This window comes from Stegostoma tigrinum, chromosome 1, assembly GCF_030684315.1.
Source record: "Stegostoma tigrinum isolate sSteTig4 chromosome 1, sSteTig4.hap1, whole genome shotgun sequence".
Classification (NCBI taxonomy): domain Eukaryota; kingdom Metazoa; phylum Chordata; class Chondrichthyes; order Orectolobiformes; family Stegostomatidae; genus Stegostoma; species Stegostoma tigrinum.
Window position 1 is genome coordinate 110310072 of NC_081354.1, and position 20934 is coordinate 110331005.

At 43.2% G+C, this 20934-nt stretch overlaps 1 protein-coding gene across 2 annotated transcripts in view; it reads right to left on the reverse strand.

Moving 5' to 3' along the window:
• Window positions 1–20934, reverse strand: part of dlc1 (DLC1 Rho GTPase activating protein) — a 512227-nt gene that overhangs the window by 349645 nt on the left and 141648 nt on the right. For both annotated transcript variants that reach the window (XM_048532709.2, XM_048532700.2), the window contains exon 3: window positions 14242–14391. In XM_048532709.2, the coding sequence (XP_048388666.2) occupies window positions 14242–14391 (150 nt within the window). The remainder of the gene's footprint in view (window positions 1–14241; window positions 14392–20934) is intronic.

Genomic DNA, 20934 nt, shown 5'->3' on the forward strand with positions numbered 1-20934 from the left:
GGATGCTGTAAATCAGGAACAAAAACAGAGCAATCTGACCCAATCACCAAAGACATTTTTCCCTTCCCACCTTTATCTGCTTTCTGGAGGGATTACTCTCTGTGCGACTCCCTTGTCCGCTCCACATTCCCCTCCAGCCCCACCACCCCCGGCACTTTTCCCTGCAACTGCAGGAAATGCCACACCGGCCCCTACACCACCTCCCTCACCCCCATCCCAGGCCCCAAGAAGACCTTCCACATCAAACAGATGTCCACCTGCACATCTGCCAATGTGGTATACTGTATCCGCTGTTCCCGTTGTGGCCTCCTCTACATCGGGGAAACCAAGTGGAGGCTTGGGGACCGCTTTGCAGAACACCTATGCTTGGTTCACAACAAACAACTGCACCTCCCATTCGCAATCATTTCAACTCCCCCTTCCACTCTTTCGATGACATGTCCATCCTGGGCCTCCTGCCGTGCCACAATGGCGCCACCTGAAGGTTGCAGGAGCAGCAACTCATATTTTGCTTGGGAACCCTGCAGCCCAACGATATCAGTGTGGGCTTCAGAAGCTTCAAAATCTCCCCTCCCTAGATTGCATGCCAAAGCCAACTCAGCTCGCGATAACAAGGTGTGGAGGTGAATGAACACAGTAGGCCAAGCAGCAGCTTAGGAGCAGGAAAGCTGACGTTTTGGGCCGAGACCCTTCATCCTTGTTATTTCGGATTCTCCAGCATCTGCAGTTCCTATTATCTCCAACCCAGCTTGCCCCTGCCTCCCTAACCTGTCCTTCTTCCCACCTATCCACTCCTCCCACCTCAAGCCCCACCCCCATCTCCTACCTACCAGCCTCATCCCACTTCCTTGACCTGTCCATCCTCCCTGGACTCACCTATCCCTTCCCTAACTCCCCACCTATACTCACTTTTACTGGCTCCACCCCTGCCTCTTTGACCTGACTGTCTCCTCTCCACCTATCTTCTCCTATATCCATCTTCAATCCGTCTCCCCCTCTCTCCCTATTTATTTCAGAATCCTTTTCCCCTCCCCCATTTCTGAAGAAGGGTCTAGACTCAAAACGTCAGCTTTCCTGCTCCTCTGATGCTGCTTGGCCTGCTGTGTTCATCCAGCTCTACACCTTGTTGTCTCAGATTCTCCAGCATCGACAGTCCCCACTACTTCACAATAACATACCACTCTGTTCCCCGATCAACATCTCGCTTATGCCTGTCTCTTCATGGGGTACGTGGAACATTCCTTGTTCCAGTCCCATTCTGGACCCCACCTACAACTCTATAGATGATATCATCGATGCTGCTTTCTGGAATTGGAAAACTTCAGTAATTTTGCCTCCAATTTCTTCCCTGACTTCACTTTCACCTTGTCTAACTCTGACTCCTCCCTCCCCTTCCTCGACATTTCTGTTTCTGTTCCTGGGGATAGACTGGCCACTAATATCCATTACAAACCCACCGACTCCCACAGCTACTCAGACGATACATCCTCACATCCCACTTCCTGTAAAGATTCTACCCCATTCTCTCACTTCCTCTGTCTCCGTCGCATGTGTTCAGATGAGGCCAACTTCAACAAGGGAACCTCCGATATGTCCAGCTAGTTCTTAAACCAAGGATTTCCCAGCTCCGTTATTGAGAGGACCCTTAACCAGGTTCAACCCTAACCCTGTACTTCCGCCTTCATCCCTTCTCTTCCCTCCTGCAACAGTGACAGGGTTCCCCTTATCCTTACCTACCATCCCACCAGCATCCACATCCAGAAGATCATCAGGCGCCATTTCCACCACCTCCAGCAAGATGCTACCACCAGACACATATTTCCTTCCCCTCCCTTGTCTGCCATCTGCAGGGACTATTCCTTCCAGGACACCCTGGGCCACACTCCCTTCACCCCCAATACCTCCCCACAGCCCTATGGCTCCTTCCCGTGTAACCGGTGAAGGTGCAACACCCGCCCATTTACCACGTCCCTCTCCAGTATCCAAGGGCCAAAACATACCTTCCAGCTGAAGCAACACTTCACCTGCACTTCCAAGAATCTAGTCTACTGCATTCTCTGCTCACAATGTGGTCTCCTCTACATTGAGGAAATGTAGTGTACACTTGGTGGCTGCTTCGCAGAACATCTACTTTCTGCTTGCAAAAAAGACTCTAAACAACCTTAGAAGAAGGGTCCAGACCCAAAACCTCAGCTTTCTTGCTCTTCTGATGCTGCTTGGCCTGCTGTGTTCATCCAACTCTACACTTTATTATCTCAGATTTTTCAGCATCTGCAGTTCCCACTAGCCCTAAACTACCTGCTGCCTGCCACTTTAATGCACCACCCTGCTCCCTGCTTACTTCAGTGTTTCAGTGAAGCTCAACACAAGCTGGAGGAACAACAGCTCATTTTCCGCTTGGGGACTCTACAGCCCTCCGGACTCAATATTGAGTTCAGTAATTTTAGGGCCTAAACTCTCCCATGTCCCGGCCCTCCACCCCACAACCGGGCCTTGTTTCCACGTACCCTGCAATTACACACCTCCTGTTGTTAGCCTGAGCATTAGCAGCTCCTTTGTCTGTCCAACTGTCTTTCCCTCTCTTTGGGCTCTATCCTATTGTTTACTCCCTACCCCACCCACATCCCTATTTGCTGCATATAAACTGACATTTTCCCAGCCACTATCAGTTCTGAGGAAAGGTCACTGGACCTGAAATATTAACTCTGATTTTTTTTCTTCACAGATGCTGCCAGACCTGATGAGCTTTTCAGAAGCTTCTGTTTGTGTCCACGACATCAACAGTCTACCCACCTCTATGATGTCCCTCACACGTGATTCCCATTGCCATCTTCTCAAGCATTCCCAGAACAACTCGCCACCCAGAGGATACCCAGGATGTCACCAGCCACCTTGTCACCATGCCATCTTTAAAAGGCCATCGTGTGCCAATTGGTGCTGTCAGACCAGAAGTGCTCAGTAAATTTCCTGATGGTTGCCCCAGACGAGACAGATGGGAAAACCAGCCCTTTGCTCTGTGGGCAGTGAACTGCAAGTCCTGCTGAACGGAGCCAAGTAGAGGCAGGACTTTATCCTGCCCCAGGACCAAAGGTAAAGGCCTTGACACTGGACTTTGTCAGCCTGGTTCAAGGTTCCCATACAGCTGAGAGCACATTCACCCATCTACAGGAATGCCCAATGCGATAGGAAGAAAATCAATGACCTTCTCCACTCTGCCGTGTCAATATCACCATATGACCTCTGAAGCCTCTCACTCATTCTATCTCTGCACCAGTACCCAAGTCCCACCAAAGCTCAAGCCTCTGTAATTATCTCACTCGTGTCTGCAACATCTTCCCTCACTCACTGCTACCTATTGTAACCCTTGGCGCAAGTAACACTGCACACCCTCTGTTCTGCCTACTCACTCACTCAGGACCCTTCCTGCAGTGGTGCCACGCATTTTCTGCCTTAATACCTGCCTCTCACTCTTTGCAGGATGAAAGCAGCCTACAATACAGCAGAAAGACTCGAGATGGGAATTGGGCTACCCAGTATCATGTCCTCATCCCTTTCATGAGGAGATCATAGCATGTAGGAGCAGAAATGAGCCATTTGGCCCATTCAGTTTACTCTGCAATTGCATGAGATTATAGCTGATCTGATAATGCTCAGTTCCATATTCCTGCCTCTGCCCCACATTCCTTTACTAATCAAAAATCTGACTACCTTGACCTTGAATATACCAAATAACCCACTGAGACAGCCCTCTGCGGTAAAGAATTTCACAGATTCACCACACTCTGGAAGAAAAAATTCCAGCTCATTTCTGTCTTTATCGGGCGCTTCAATCCTCTGATATTGTGTCCTCTCATCCTTGTCTCTTTCACATCTCCACATCTCCCCTGTCAAACGTCCTCACAGCCTTGTATGTTTCAATAAAATCTGCGCTTATTCTTCTAAATGACAATAGATACAAGCTCAAATTACTGAACATGTCCCCATGAAAGAATTCCTCCATTACCAGGATCATCCCTGTGAATCTTCTCTGCATAGTCTCCAATACCATGATATCTTTTTATAGGTAAGGAACCAAACTGCTCACAATATTCCAGCTGTGGTATGACTAGTGCCTTGTATAGTTTTTACGGCTTTCCCATTCTTACAAAATAAAAACCGAAAGAACTGTGGATGCTGTAAATCAGGAACAAAGGTGGAAGTTGCTGGAAAAGCTCAGCAGGTCTGGCAGCATCTGTGAAGAAAAATCAGAGTTAAAGTTCCTCAGAAAGGTCACTGGACCTGAAACGTTAACTCTGTTTTTTTCTTCACAGATGCTGCCAGACCTGCTGGGCTTTTCCAGAAATTTTGTTTTCGTTCCTGATTTACAGCAACCACAGTTTTATTGGTTTTTATCACAGAAGGAGTGTAAGCCTGGCATGTAATGCTGAGAGGGCAAAGCGCAAAAAGACAAGCCAAGGCAATGCAAGGCAGAGATGTAATGAGCGCCCAGGCATGTTCAGAGTGAGTGCATGCTATGACAGTGAGCGAAAAGCCCATAAATGCAGTTCAGTCTATGACCTGGGTGTGTGTCTCTGAGCACACAGTGTCCTTGCTGCAGCGTTACAATGAAAGTTGCTGGTGCAACCCATGGTGCAGCATTTAGGTGCAGAACTGTTATATAATTGGTTTGTAGATGTCACGGGGGTCCTCAAAGGCTGGCACATGTTGGATGTCAAATTCCATGAATGCTGGTGCTCACTGTCTAAAATGGTAGCCCTTCGGAGCCAGTGGTGAGCTGCATTCTCCAGGGGCCCGCTGTGGTTTCTGTGATGCATTTGCTCGACGTTCACTTTGCTTGGTAATTTGGTAAGATCAGAAGTTGAATATTAGTCAGGGATGTTGGACTGTCATCAACACGTTTAACAAGCAATAATCTCCCATTTAATTGTCATAATGAAAAATTGCCATGCTGCCTGCGAAAAGTATTAGAGATAGAACTAGCCTCGCTGGAGTTTACACCATAGCCCATGTTGTTCAGACCCCTATAAGATTTTGCTTTCAACTTTTGAGTTTAATATGACTCTTCTTCAGAACTGAATATTAGTTAATGGAAAAAATTATATATGGTATTTCTACTTTAGTTTAAAGTAATCACATTATTTTAAATTTACAATTTAGAATTGCATTTTCTTACTAATTATTGTGCATTATTTTAAAGGAATATCAAATCATCCTTTGATTTTATATTCTTCTCTATAATTGCTTGGAAGGAAGACAATTTTGTATTTGTTGTTTATAGCCTGCAGTCTTGAGCCTTTGTAGCAAGGAATAGCAACTGTGAGTGTGAACTGAAGCTCCTTTTCCTCACTATCTATTGTTTCTTCAAAAGTGTGCTGTTACTCTGGAATTATATATTAAAACCCTGCAGACATTCATTCTGATAAGCTATTGCTTTCCTCCAATGCCACTTAAATATCAGTGAGAGAATGCTGAGGATTTTATTAAAACTAAACTTTTACTTGCACAATAAGCCAAGCAGAGGAATAATTTTGACTTGTACTTTAACAGCTGTGAATATTACTTCCACTTAATAGAAGTTTTCATACCCACTAATAAATTACTTATGCTCCTTGAACATTAAAATGTTAAGAATAATCACTTTGGAAATGCTCAATTCTGCAGGAAAATAGTGAACCCTCTATAGTCCAATCTAGTTAAGGAAAAATACTAAATCTGTATTATCAGTAATTGAATTATTTTCACTTCCGTGACTACCAGAGCACAGTGCACTGTATCAAATAAAGAACAGAGAGGGGTTTTCTGTTTAAAGCGTTTCCCAATATTCTTCTTCTATACAGAATTGTGAAACTCTGCACAACATATGCTTCGCATTTGACATTCTCCTTCCTTGCAGAATTTGCTCTTGATTTCAGCTTCAGTAGTGATGGATTGACTCTGGACTTCAACCAAGTACTATGCATTCTGCCAGCTCCTGGGCTAATTCCTCCTCTTTCATCTGCACTCAGGACTCATAGTGATGTCCAGCTTAGCCATCAAGTGAGATTTATTGAACTATCAAGTTTGCAATCACTTAACTTGCATTTAAATGTGTTACAAGGTCAATACCAAAATGGCCTGATCACAGATGCACCTGCAAGTAATGCCAATGTTTGATGTGGCTTAAAATTGCAACAAATGTAATAAAAAAGAAACCTAACAAGAAAGAGAAAAAAGTCGAGACTTAGAAACTTTTGGAAGATAAATTCCATTGACGCAAACATACATTAAACAGAATTCTAATCAGTTGAAATACAAAAAATGTGAAATGAATTCTCAAGAAAGGAATCTACTTTTAAACTGTGCATTCCAAAATTAGGAAGGACAGCCATGATAAAACACAGATTCTGTTATATTTCGAAATGATATGATTTTGTCTCACTTTGGGGTAACATTTCAATAAAGTTCATGTGAGCATCATAGAAATAAATAGAACATGAAATATAGAACATAGAACCATACAGTACAGGAATGGACACTTCAGCCCACGATGATGTGCCGAACATGACACTAAATTAAACTAATCCCTTCTGCCTGCCCTTTGTCCATATGCTTCCATTCCTTGCATATTCATGTGCTTATCTAACAGTCCCTTAAACACCCTTATCGTGTCTGCCAACACCACCATCACCCCTGGCAGTGGGTTCCAGACTCCTACCACTCCGCTGTGTAAAAAACGTGCCCCGCACATCTCCTTTGAACTTTCTCCCCTCACTTTAAATGCAAGACCCTTTGTAGACATTTCAACTCCGGGAAAAAGATTCTGACCGCCAACCCTACCTAAGTATCTCATAATTTTATAGACCCTACCAAGATTCCCCTCAGCCTCCACTGCTCCAGATAAAACAAAATTAGTTTTTTCAAGTCTCTCTTTATAGCTCAAACCCTCTAATGCAGGCAGCATTCTGAAAAATCTCTTCTGCACCGTCTCCAAAGCCTCCACATCCTTCCTGCAATATAGCAGCCAGAATTGAACATAATAATCTAAGTATGGCTTAGCCAAAGTCTTATAAAACTGCAGCATGACATCCTGACACTTGTACTCAATTCCTCGACCAATAAACGCAAATATGCCATATGCCTTCTTTACCACCCTATCTACTTGAGTGGGCCACTTTCAGGGAGCTATTTTAAATGCTTTAAAATCTGCTATTTTGTTTGCAAGAAAAATGACTCAGCTCTTAACCCAAATTAGACATCAAGGCCAAAATGTTAAGTTTCTCAGTGGCAGGTTAGGGAGGCTAGAGACATGGTAAAATGCTGGCAAACAGTGTTGGCTTTGCAGCCCATTGCAGTCTTTTTGTTGGGGAACTTTCCCAATGGCAAGGGAGGCAACAGCTTGACCACATGCTATTGGAGGTGGGTGGCCAATTTAGCCATAAAAAAGGCTCAGTTACTCGCCATTTTCAGAGGCTTTGACATTTTGATGGAGCAACCATTGCCCTATTGAGACATCACCAGCTGCAAAAAGGGTGCCTCTGGGAGCGGGGCACCATTGAAGCCAGAAGCATCCGATGCCAAAGGAAGGGGCTGGTGGCGATAATGGAGAAATTTCTCCTTTGAAAGCCGTGGGCTGCCTGCTTGGTCCTGAAAGAGTAATGTAGCACTTTTATAAGAATGTGAAGCCACTCAGCCCCTCCAGACTGCTCTGCCATTTAGTACAATTTTAGCTAATCTGATTACAATCTCAAATCCACGTTCTAGCCTGGCCCAATAACGCCTCACCTGCATACCTGATAAAGATTGTGCTTCCACCAACTTTTGAGGAAGAGAGGTCCAAAGATTCATAACTGTCTGAGAGAACAAAAAAGTAAAATTACCTGGTCTCTGTTATAAATGGGCAACCCCTTATTTTTAAACATATACCTGTATTTCTTGTGTCTTTCTTCCTTGCCACTAGTGGAGGGGCTCCCTCATTGTCCTTGTGTTGCTAAGGTGTCAGAGCACCCACCCACGCACTACCCTCGATTGGATTGTGGGTCTGGTCGTGGCCAATTAAAAGGCCAGATTAGAAATGTTTCAATAGAATGGGAAAATGTTTCCACTTGTGTGGAAGCACATAACTAAAAACCATCAGTATAAGCGTGTCACCAAGAAATCCAAAAGGTCACCTGAGCGAGTGATTGAAGTGAACATTTTAGGGGAAGCTGGACAATCATGAAGAAGAAAATAATAAATAGTTAAAATAGCAGATTTAAATGAGGGAAGAAGAATAGACATAAACACTGGCTTGGATTGTTTGGGACAAAGGGTCCACTTCTGTTCCATATATTCTATGTAATGATGATGCTTAGACTCTTCAGGCACATGCACAGAAGGCTGTCGGAGAAGTTAATGATGAATGCTGTGCTACAAGGAGTTGAATGGCCATATAAGTGGCTAATGTTAGCAAAAGCACTTTCAAATGCATTATCCTTCCAACTGTACCATTGGCCTCATGCACTGTTAAATTCATGACAGTCCTTGGCTCTCAACATTTATCAATCAGGGTTCTCAGGGCTTCATTCTCACACACTGAGCACTTCTGAAGGTGCCTCTCCAACAAAACAAAGGTTGGACACAATGCCAGTGATTTAACCATGACAGCCACATCACTCGCACTGATATTTTAACACTTGCTAATTAATCTTGAACAAGATCATATGTAGCCAGTGGCAATAGTATCTAATTGGAGGGAAACAGGTGTTCCTGCATGTCTGAGGAAATGGGGGAGATGGTGCTGGCCATTAATAGAATTCCCACAACTGAGACCATCACCAGTGGCATGGCTGAAGCCATCAAAGGTGACTCTATCCTTACACCTAATGCTCCTCCTCACTTCTATTTGCCCCTCATCCCCACATCTCTCCTGATTTACAAGGTGCAGATGGAGTAAACTGAGCTTGTTGCTTACTCTCTCCCTTTCTTCATCACCCTTTTATCATTTACTTTTCAAATACCTAAGTGAAGTAAGCTGACTAGACTGTAGAGGAACAGCAAGAAAGCAACAACAATGGACACAAAACACAATCATTTGATTTTATAATTGCAGAAACCAGTCCAGACAATATCAGTACCTTAGAGGCTGGACTATAATCGAGGTCTGCATGTGCTGAGACACTTGACTTATGTGGCATGCAGGAAGGATGGAGGCAGGTTACTGGACAGTGTGTTGAGGAATCAGTCCTGCCGCACAGGACAAATGCCAGCATTTCAACGGAACAGCCTATTGAAGAAGGCTGAGACCCAACAAAATATCTGACGCATCTGGAAGTCTGTCAAAGCCTTTGTTAATGTCGAGGAGCACAATGGAGTGCTGCATCACCATGATACAAGGCTTAGAAGAGAACTTGAAGTCCATCATTCCCAGCACACAGGTGGTGGCCAACTCTAATCTCTTAAGGGCCCAGCCATGTTGTGGTGCCTTTTGGCTGATGCCTCTGTTTCCATATCAGCAAATGTAGACCACAAGCGTAATGGAAGCTCAGGCTGCTAAAATGCATTTTGCTGCCACGGAAACTCAGGCAGCTGTTCTTCTTCCTGCTAAACACATGTTGGGCTGTGTGAGGTTAGCACAGGATACTAGCTAGAGCTTTCTACTTCAAGTGGCATTGTTGGTGCCATTCGGCATAGCATGCTCATTGATGTCTTGATCTATCGCTCTGGATACTAATGGCAGAAATACACTGCACATCAAGAGCCCTCACCAATGTCGTGTCCAATGTGCCTTCTACCAAAAATATATGTGCACCCCACAGTTTCTATGTTAGAACTCCAAGAACATTTGGTGCTAGCAATCCCAGTTTCTGAGTATTGTTTTGGACAGGCCAATGGGCTGAGGAGTGACAGGTGGTATTTAATTTAGATAGTTGCATTTTGGCAAGGCATATCAGGGAGGTTAGTTAGTGGTAGGACCCTGGGGATTGTTACTGAAGAAATAGACCTAGAGCGTACAGGTGCATAGTTCCTCGAAAGTGGAAAATGGTTGTGTTTATTGGAGGTCTGTCATCTCAGCTCCGGGGCATCCCTGCAGAAATTACATAGGAGAGTGTCCCAGGCTCAACTATCTTCAGCTGCTTCATCCATGACTTTCCCTCAATCATAAGGATAGAAGTGGGCATGCTCATCAATGAATGCACAATGTTGTGCATCATAGAAAGTTCTATAGGTACATACGTGGTAAAAGGTTGGCAACAGGGGAGTAAGGCTGAATCAGATGAAGAAAATGATCTATACATGAGAGTAGGGAACACATGGCCAAGGAATCAAATGAATACTTTGCATCTGCCTTTTTCTAACATAAGGGAAATGCTGCCATGGCCACAGTGACAGAGGATGCAGCATAGTCACCAGAAAGATTTAAAGTTGAAAATTTGGAAGAATTGGTTGGGTTGTCAGTAGTTAATGTTGATAATTCACTGGGACCAGGTAAGGTGCATCCAAGCATATTGAAACAAGGGAGAATGGAACTTGCAGAGGCACTGACAGCAATCTTTCACTTTGCCTAAGGCTCAGGGATGGTGGCAAGACTTGCAAATGTAGTAGTGATAATGGGAACTGCAGATGCTGGAGAATCCAAGATAATAAAGTGTGGAGCTGGATGAACACAGCAGGCCCAGCAGCATCTCAGGAGCACAAAAGCTGATGTTTCGGGCCTAGACCCTTCATCAGAGAGGGGGATGGGGTGAGGGTTCTGGTATAAATAGGGAGAGAGGGGGAGGCGGACTGAAGATGGAGAGAAAAGAAGATAGGTGGAGATGAGAGTATAGGTGGGGAGGTAGGGAGGGGATAGGTCAGTCCAGGGAAGACGGACAGGTCAAGGAGGTGGGATGAGGTTAGTAGGTAGGAGATAGAGGTGCGGCTTGGGTTGGGAGGAAGGGATGGGTGAGAGGAAGAACAGGTTAGGGAGGCAGAGACAGGTTGGGCTGGTTTTGGGATGCAGTGGGTGGAGGGGAAGAGCTGGGCTGGTTGTGTGGTGCAGTGGGGGGAGGAGACGAACTGGGTTGGTTTTGGGATGCAGTGGGGGAAGGGGAGATTTTGAAGCTGGTGAAGTCCACAATGATATCATTGGGATGCAGGGTTCCCAAGCGGAATATGAGTTGCTGTTCCTGCAACCTTCGGGTGGCATCATTGTGGCACTGCAGGAGGCCCATGATGGACATGTCATCTAAAGAATGGGAGGGGGAGTGGAAATGGTTTGTGACTGGGAGGTGCAGTTGTTTATTGCGAACCGAGCAGAGGTGTTCTGCAAAGTGGTCCCCAAGCCTCCGCTTGGTTTCCCCAAAGTAGAGGAAGCCACACTGGGTACAATGGATACAGTATACCACATTGGCAGGTGGGTACAGTATACCACATTGGCCCGAAACGTCAGCTTTTGTGCTCCTAAGATGCTGCTTGGCCTGCTGTGTTCATCCAGCTCCACACTTTGTTATATCAGATTCTTCAGCATCTGCAGTTCGCATTATCTTTGAGAACATTGTAAACTGGGTGGAGAGAAGTGTAAAATTACAAATGGACACGGATAATTTGGTGGAATGGGCAAATCATACAATCCCTGTATATGGAAGCAGACCATTTGGTCCACCAAGTCATGCTGATCTTCTGAAGAGCATCCCACCCAGACCACCCCATAACCTCACTCCTCTGCCGATCCACCTAACCTGCACATGTCTTGGCGATGGCAGGAATTCAGAGCACCCAAAAGAAGCCCATGTAGACATGGGGAGAAAGAGCAAACTCTAAATAGATAGTCACCCGAAGCTAGAATCCAACCCACATCCCGCGCTCTGTGAGGCAGCAGTGCTAACCACCTTATGAAAGGAGGCATGGCAAATAGAGTGAGGAGTTAGTAGAGTATGTGGCATGCTAGCCAATATTACTGGGGCCATTGATTACAGGCGGAGGCTATATTGTATCCATGTAAGACACTGTTTGGACCTCAGGTGGAGTATTGTGACAGTTCTGAGCGCCACACTTTAATTTTAATGTGAATGCACTGGAGACTGTGCAGAAGTGGTTAATGAAAATTGTACCAGGCATGAGAAAAGTTGGTTGTGAGGAAAGATTGGGGAAGATCGGACTGTTTTCCAAGGAGGGAAAGAGCTATGAGGAGATTTGATAGAGGTTGTTAAATCATGAGAAGGCTGGACAGAGTCAATAGGGACAAACTGCTGTCTCTCATAAAAAGGATCAAGAATGAGAATGTCCAATATAAAATAATTTTCAAATGTAGTATATGTGATGTGAGAAAAACTGTTTTTACACAGCAAGTACTTAGAGAATGGAACATGTTGCCTGGAAGTGTGAAGGAAGTTGGTTTAGCGGATGCATTCAAGAGGGTATTGGATGATAATGGAAATAATATCCAGGGCTTTGGGGAAAAGGCAAGAGAGTAACATCCAGTCTTGATATACATCCAGAAAGCCAGAGCAATATAATCATAACATATAGGAGCAGAATTAGGCCAGTTGGCCCATCGAGTCAGCTCCACTGAATGAAAAGCTGAAAGGCCTTCTTCTGCACCATAAAAATTCTATGATTCATTTGATGTTGTGCCTGATGTGTGACTAGTCTTTGTGATTGAAAACTGATTTAACATACAAAGCATTGTAATGTATTGTATATTTTAAAGTGAGAATATTTGGATAGAAAACTGATTGAAGCGAGAATTGTACGCATTTTTCTATCAACCAGCTGTAATTGGTGCAGTCATGGAATAATATCATTGAAGTCAGTACTCTGTGAGAGATACTTAAGGGATTAAATGTTTAGTGGGAATACATATATATATAGACTGTGGGGCTGTGTAAAACCTGATCATGGGTTGAATGTTCCAGCATATTTTCATAATGACGCCATATGTACTTTAAATGCTACAGCATTTCACTCCCATTTCCTTTCCCAGGAGACTTTGCAAGCTTTCTGTCAACATCTGTAAACAATAATTGATCTGCAATGACATCACCCCTCACAAACATGTAAGTTCAGGACTAAAATCATGTTACAGTTCTAACTTTCAGAACACAACTTAAATGGTACCTTAAACCAGTGACACACAATCCTTTGAGATTATTTAATACTTATACAGTGGGACCAATCCCTTTGAAGAAAAAGCCTTTGTGCTATTTTACTTCAAAGTAACAAAGTATCATAATTTAGAACAAATAATCTCTGCAAAATACCCTTTGTCAGAATTCTTTTTCTATCCAAGAGTGGTGTTAAGATTTTTATCAGAACACATGCTTACAACTCAAAGCATAATGCCATGAAAATTACCCTGTGTGATATTATCGCATAAAGGTTTAATGCACTCATATCAAATTTCTTTCATCATTATGTTAAAATTGATTTTAACCAATTTATTTTGCATTGACTAATATTGTTCTTAAAACAACAAAGGGATTTGGTAGAAGGCATTAAACAACAAATTTATCCAGCCTGTCATCCTTGAGCAAAGCAGTAAAACAACCTGAAGATAAGACTAATGTTGGAGACCTGATTCATTGATCCAAGTTTCCATCTGGTGAGATTTTGATCTGGAAAACCCGCTGATTTGGCCTCCATCAATTTATGCGATAATGCCGTGCTGTGTAATTTCAAGGCTATTAAGGATTAAATGTTATTTTGAAAAATGGTAACATTCTAACATAATTTGTTGCTCTTCCAAACTCTGAAAATTAAACCATAATAATTTACCTTAACAACATTCTTAAACTTGACCTCACCCCACCCCCATATATTCCTTCTCTGCTATGTGCCAGTTACTTCTTCTTTCATTTTTGGGGTGTTGGCAGCAGACTAGCTTTAAGGCCAGTTGGCATATTCATGGGCATGTACTTGGCATCTCTGTTTACACAGCCACTTAGGTTTTGCAGTTTTACTTTCCTCATCAGCATGAGATGCTTTGACTTTCTGATGAATTTTACATGAGGATATTAATTTGATGTTGTTTTATTGAACAATGATCATCAATTAAGGTTAGCTAACAAAAGGCATATCCCACTTTTAAATGCAATTAATTATATCTCACCCTTATATTTCTCAGCCAGTTTCAATAAAATTAAAAATGCATATTTAAAATTTGGCTTGTTGACTATTAGCCCGAAATTAGGACATTCTTAAAATCTGTCTTTTCTGTGTAATTCGTAATGAAAATTTTTATATTTACAATATTTAGTAATTGTAAACAAAAACAAATAGGATATAATTGTACATAAATTTGCTCACAGGAATGTGTCTTCTCTTAAAAGTTGGAGTGATGGATGGAGATGAGTTTGCGCTGAGAGCATTTTCAATGTCTTGGTCAAGCTGGTCCAGTTTCATAATGAGCAGCACCATGGAATCCAGCTGTGCCCGATCTCGATCTTCTCTCATTTCCTGAGGAAACAGACCCTGCAATTACAACTCGCAGACCTAGAATCATTGAATCATACTGCAGAGAAAGAGGCCTTTCACTCCATTATGTCTATGCCAGTCTTTAAAAGACCTTCCCAAAGGTGTGTGAAAAAAATGTTTTTCAAAAGTATGGTACTATATTTCTCGTCTTACAAATAGATTTTACATGACTGAGAATTGCAACTGTCTGGAATGTTAGACGAAAATTGAAATCAGAAGCGTTACCATTTTATAAAATCCTGTTTTAGCTTGAGGTAGATTAAATTTATAAAATGTGGAAGAATGTTATTAATTCTGTGCTGAGCCTCCAAGAATTTATGCGACAATGCTGCACAATATAATTTCAAGGCTATTAAGGATTAAATGTTACTTTGAAGAATGACAACATTATAGCATAGCTTGTTGTTCTTCTAAACTCTTAAAATTAAGCCATAATAATTTATATTAACAGCATTTTTAAAATTGCTTACCTTTTCTGCTATGTGCCAGTTATTTGTTCTGTCATTTTTGGGGCATTGGGAATGAAACAACTTTAAGATGTCAGACCAACTCAATGTAATTTCTTGTGTTATGTTTGCTTTCATATATTACGTCTGGCGATGTAGCCAAGATAAATCTTTCTATGAATACTGAGAGCAAAATTGAAGATATTTTTGCTTTTTGTTCCAACTGCATCAGTGAGTCAGTCAAGCTAAATTGGAACATGTTCATTTATTCTGTATGTGTAACTGGTGATACCACTTTTCCAAGCCTCAAAGGTTCATGTATGTTAAGATCCCAAGGGCAAAACAAAGCAATTACAAGCTGGCAATGGCAAATTGCGTTCGAGAATTGGCACCGATGAGTTTATAATTCTACCAGAGGAAGTGCAGCCATATATACGTATGTATATTCACACACATCAATATATTTTTTAAAATAAGTAATTTGCCTGTGACAGTAAATTCCAGACATCATCTCAAGAGCATAACTCATTTGTGACTGTAGCTCTCATGAATTAAGGTTCTTTTAGGCTCATACAAAAACGCGATCATAACTCATTGCCCCTGTTGAGATATTTTGTGTTACCATCATCTGTTTCAGTTTTTCTGAGTGAACGGCAAAGTTTTCCTGGGGATTTTTCGAATGAAAGCCAACTGACTATACACTTATGTGCTTTAACAATGGTAAGAATGGTGTGCAGCCTGTTTAAAGGGATGGCAATTATAAAGCTTTCCACTAATGCTTGGAGAACAACTTAATATTACATAACATAATGTAAAAATAAGATTGAAAATGCTCTTAAATGTCAGAGCAATAGTTGTGGAATCAATATTGGTCAATCAAGCCTACATCTTCCAATTAAGATATGCATTCGCCACTTATTTAAACAGCAAAGGGAAGCATTAATACTCAGACATCCCAAAGCATTTAAACCAAAATCCAGTCTACTCATTAATCTGCATGGTCCCATATTCTACTGCAGCTGCTATTCTCTGTGTAAATATTCTTCCCAAAAGTTGGTAGTTTAGACAATGTGAAAATTGTGTAGTCAAAGCAGAGAATGCTGGAAATGCTCAACAGATCAGGCAGCGTCTGTCAAGAGAACACTATAACTCCCAACAAGGCACGGTGGGCACTGTCGGTACTACTGTAGGCTCAGGCGGATGGATAGTCATGGACATTCTTGAGCAATGTAGTAAAGAGGCCTCACCAGTCAGGCAAGCCTCAGTTAGGGATGCCCTGCTGTGGTGATGACCCTAGCTACTTGTGGTCACACTGGAGGACAAAGATTTCCAACCGGGAGGGACAGCCCATGCCAATTTGAGGTGGCAACCTGAAGAAACTATACCAGAGGACGGTTTGCGATCTAAGCAATGGAAGCAGCACGTGACAGACTGAGTTAATGATCTCATAATCAATGGATCAGATCAAAGCTCTGCATCCATGTCTCTTGCAAGAATAAATGGAGGAGGACAATTAAATAATGGGAAGAGCGAGATATAAAAGCACAACATGTAGCGTTTGCTTTCTTCAAACATAAGTTTACTTTCAGTGATTAGTATACAAATGTAGCCAGGTCTCTTTACTGCTCCTCCTTTCCCAATCTAACTCCAATTAGATAATAATCTGCCATCCAGTTTGTGCTACCAAATTGGACAAACTTTATCCATTTTATTCTCCAACTGTCATGCATTTGCCCATTCACTCAATTTGTCCAAATCACAGTGAAGCACCTCTCCATCCCCTTCACAATTCACAGACTTCCCTCACCAATGCCTGAGATCAACCAGACCAACAACAAAATCCCCTGGAATGTTCGATGCTGTGACTGATGCACAGGACCCCAAAAAAGAGAACTGCTGTATCCCTCGGAGCAGCTGACTTCACTCACTGATGTCCAGATCAACTAGGAGTGGCCATTTATGCAGAGAATGTGGTGAGGCTGAAACTCAGAGGTTCTAAGACCCCCTCCCCAGCATACTCCTGACGAACATCTAAGCTGTTGAGAACAAAATGGATGAACTTAAAAACCAGACTCAACTTCCAAAAGGAATTGAGGGACTGCTCTGTGATCTGTTTTACCCCTGCTCTGCACTCTCTTTGACCCCTGCTCTAGCTGACTGTGCCTCATAACCTGAGGGTTTCTCAATTCATCGAATGGATAGCTCAGTGACCTCGGGCAAAGCAAGGGGCAGTGTGGTTTACTTCCCAATCAACACCTCTTGGTGATGATCCTGGCAAGTTACTGCTCCCTGGACCTGGAATATGATCAGATTAGATTAGATACCCTACAGTGTGGAAACAGGCCCTTCGGCCCAGCAAGTCCACACTGCCCCTTGAAGCATCCCACCCAGACCCATCTCCCTATAACCCACACATCACTGAACACTACGGGGAATTTAGCATGGCCAATCCACCTAGCCTGCACATCTTCGGACTGTGGGAGGAAACTGGAGCACCTGGAGGAAACCCACACGGACACAGGGAGAATGTGCAAGCTCCACACAAGCAGTTACCTGAGGCTGGAATCGAACCCGGGCTCCTGGCGCTGTGAGGCTGCAGTGCTACCCACTGATTCACCGTGCCGCCCTAAATATCTTGCAATAAAGTGCTGTCCCTTTTACCTGCTGCACAAGTTCACTGTTATTATTCAGACCAAGATCTGCATCCCACTCTGTGCGGAGGTGAAGAGTGCACTCAATGAAATATACAATGCGAAAAACAGTTTTGAGGCGGAATACCCCAAAGCATTGTTCATTGTAGCTGGTGACTTCAACCAGGCTGACCTCAAGAATGTGCTATAAAATATCATCAATGTGTCTCCTGTCACACCCGGAGGTTGAACATCCTTCATCTTTGTCACACAGCCATCAAAGGTGCCTACCACTCCATCCTCCATCCTCATTTGGAAAATCAGATTACACTGTTGTGCTCCTGCTCCGAGGTTACAGGCAGAAATTGAAGCGTGAGGACTCAGTACAGAAAGTAATTAGTTTAAGGAAACAAAAGGGCCTCTATGGGGCTGGTTAGAGTCAGTGGCCAACCTAAGCGAGTATGCCATTGCCATCACAGACTTCATTAGTAAGTGTGTGAAAGATTGCATGCTGAACAAGTTATTCAGAACTTTCGCCAACTAGAAACCATGGATGAACTGGGAGAACCACTCCCTACGGAAGTTCTGGGGCAACCCTGACCTATATAGGAAATCCAGGTATGGCTTTCCCAAGGCCAGCAGAGATGCAAGAAGCAGGACTGAACTAAGCTTGAAACCCAGACTAACCACATGATAGCCTTCATTTGTGGCAAGACTTACATGACAATATGGGCTACAAAGCAATGTCAGACAGAAACAGAGGCAACAGTACATCCGGACTAGAATAGCTCATTGCTTTCTGCACTTGCTTTGAACAGAACATCAGTGAAACTATATCATCTATCCCAAGAGCCTCAGATGTACCTGTACACATAATCGCTGCTGTAGATGTTAGATCGACCTTCTTAGAAGTGAAACCATGGAAAGCTATGGAGTCTGCAGCTGTGCACTCAGATCCTGTATGGACCATCTTATGAGAGTATTCGCAGATGTTTTCAAACTCTCCTTACTATGACCTGAGGTGCCCATCTGCTTCAAGAAGACCATCATCACCCCAAAGAAAAGTCATGCAGCATGTCTCAATGCCTACCCCTGGTGACACTGATGTCCATAACTATGAAGTGCTTTGAGAGTTTAGTCATGGCTCATATTGACTCCAGCTGCCCAACTTGCCTTGATCCTTTACAATTTGCCTACCGAAGTAACAGGTCTACATCAGATGCTATCTTCACGGCTCTGCACTTATTCCTGGAACATCTGGATAACAAGGATATCAATGTCAAGCTCCTATTTATTGACTACAGCTCAACCTTCAACACCATAATTCCAAACAAATTCATGTCCAAGCTCTGGGACCTAGACCTCTGCTTCCCCCTCTCTAGCTGGATTCTCGACTTCCTGACTAACAAGACCGCAGTCAATAAGGATAGGTGACCACACGTCCTTGTACTCCTGATACACTCACGAATGTGTGGCCACAGACCTCATCAGAGACTTGGTTCAAGCATGGGCAAGGGAGGTAAACTCAAGCGAAGAGATGAAAATGGCTGCTCTCAACAAGGCTACATTTGACCTGTTATGGCATTAAGGACCTCTGGCAACATTGAAGTTAATGGGAATCGGGGCATTCTCCATTGTTAAGAGTCAGAACTAGCAGAGAGGAAGCTGAGCAAGGCTGTCAGAGGGCAATCAGCTCAACCACAAGACATCACTGCAGGGGTTCCTCAAGGTAGGTGACTAGACACAACCATCTTCAGCTGCTTCATCATCCTGTCAGTAGGGAAGGCTTGCTAATGATTGTGCAATATTCAACACTATTTGCCACTCCTTGTACACAGAAGCAGACTGCACCTTTTGTAGCAAGACTTGAATGATATTGATTAGTAGTAATTAACACTTATGCTATCTAAGTATCAGGCAATGATCATCACTAATAAGAGTAACTGAACCATCACTCCATGACATTATGCATTTATGGTTTTGTATAAGTTTATATATAATGCAGGACAGTTAGTCAAGCTCGATTGAACCAGATATTATGAGGCTTATTTGAAACGTTAACTATTTACAAGGCTACAGTATTACAGAGTGAAAGGCATAGATTTGAGTTCTATGCTTACAAATGCTATTATATATTACACACATACAACTGCACAGGGCCCATTTTACAAACTAACATTGTGATTTTGTGTAATTGTCTTAAAGGTCTGTTAGATCTGAAATCTATTCCAAAATACACAGTTTAATACCTCAACACCAACAACCTAGTGTGTTCCACTGGCTGCAAACTAATCTGGGCCAGCCATATACTTTAGCTACAACAGCATGTCAGAGACCGGAAATTTTCAGGTGAATGATACATATTGTGACTTACTCACATTTGGAACTTAATGGCAACATGGAGTATGGCTTTGTGAGAGAAAGATTGTGCCTCACAAACTTGATTGAGATTTTGAGGAGTAACAAATGATTGATGAGGGAAAGGCAGTAGATGTTGCCTAGATGGACTTTAGCAATGCCTTTGACAAGGTTCCTCATCATAGGCTGATACAAAAGATGAATTCACTTGGCATCCACAATGAGCTGGTAAGATGGATACAGAAGTCATAGAAGACAGAGAGTAGCAGTTGGAGTTTTTTTTTGACTGGAGATCTTTGCTCAGTGATGTTCTGTAGGGATCAGTGCCAGGATTCATGTTGTTTGTAATATATACGTAAATGATTTGGAGGAAAATTTATGTGGTCTGATTAGTAAGTTTGCTGATGACACAAGGTTGGTGGAAGCTGTGAGGAAGATAGCGAGGATTGCCAAAGGAAACAGCAGGATTGAGAGAGGCTGGAGATTTGGGCTGAGAAATGGTAAATGGAGTTTAACATGGACATGTGGGCATTCCCCTCAGCAATAAGTATACCGTTTTGGATACTGCTGGGGGGGTTGACCTACCAGAGGAAAGCCATAGTAGTCAGTTCTCTGGCACTGAGCCTGACACTGTGGCAAAGAAGGGAAGGGGGCAGAATAGAAAAGTACTCGTGGTAGGGGACTCGATAGTTAGGGGAATCGACAGGAGATTTTGTGGGCAAGATCGGGATTCCCGGAAGGTATGTTGCCTCCCTGGTGCCAGGGTCCGGGACGTCTCCGATCGGGTGTATAAAGTTCTGAAAGGGGAGGGTGAACAGCCAGAAATCGTGTTACATATTGGCACAAATGATATAGCCAGAAATAGGTTTGAGGATATAAAAAGTGATTTCAGGGAGTTAGGATGGAAGCTGCAGAGCAGGACGAACAGAGTAGTGTTCTCTGGTTTACTACCGGTGCCACGAGATAGCGAGGTGAGGAACAGGGAGCGGGCGCAGCTGAACACGTGGCTACGCAGCTGGTGTAGGAGGGAGGGTTTCAGATATGTTGATAATTGGGATGCCTTCTGGGGAAGGTGGGACCTGTACAAGAAG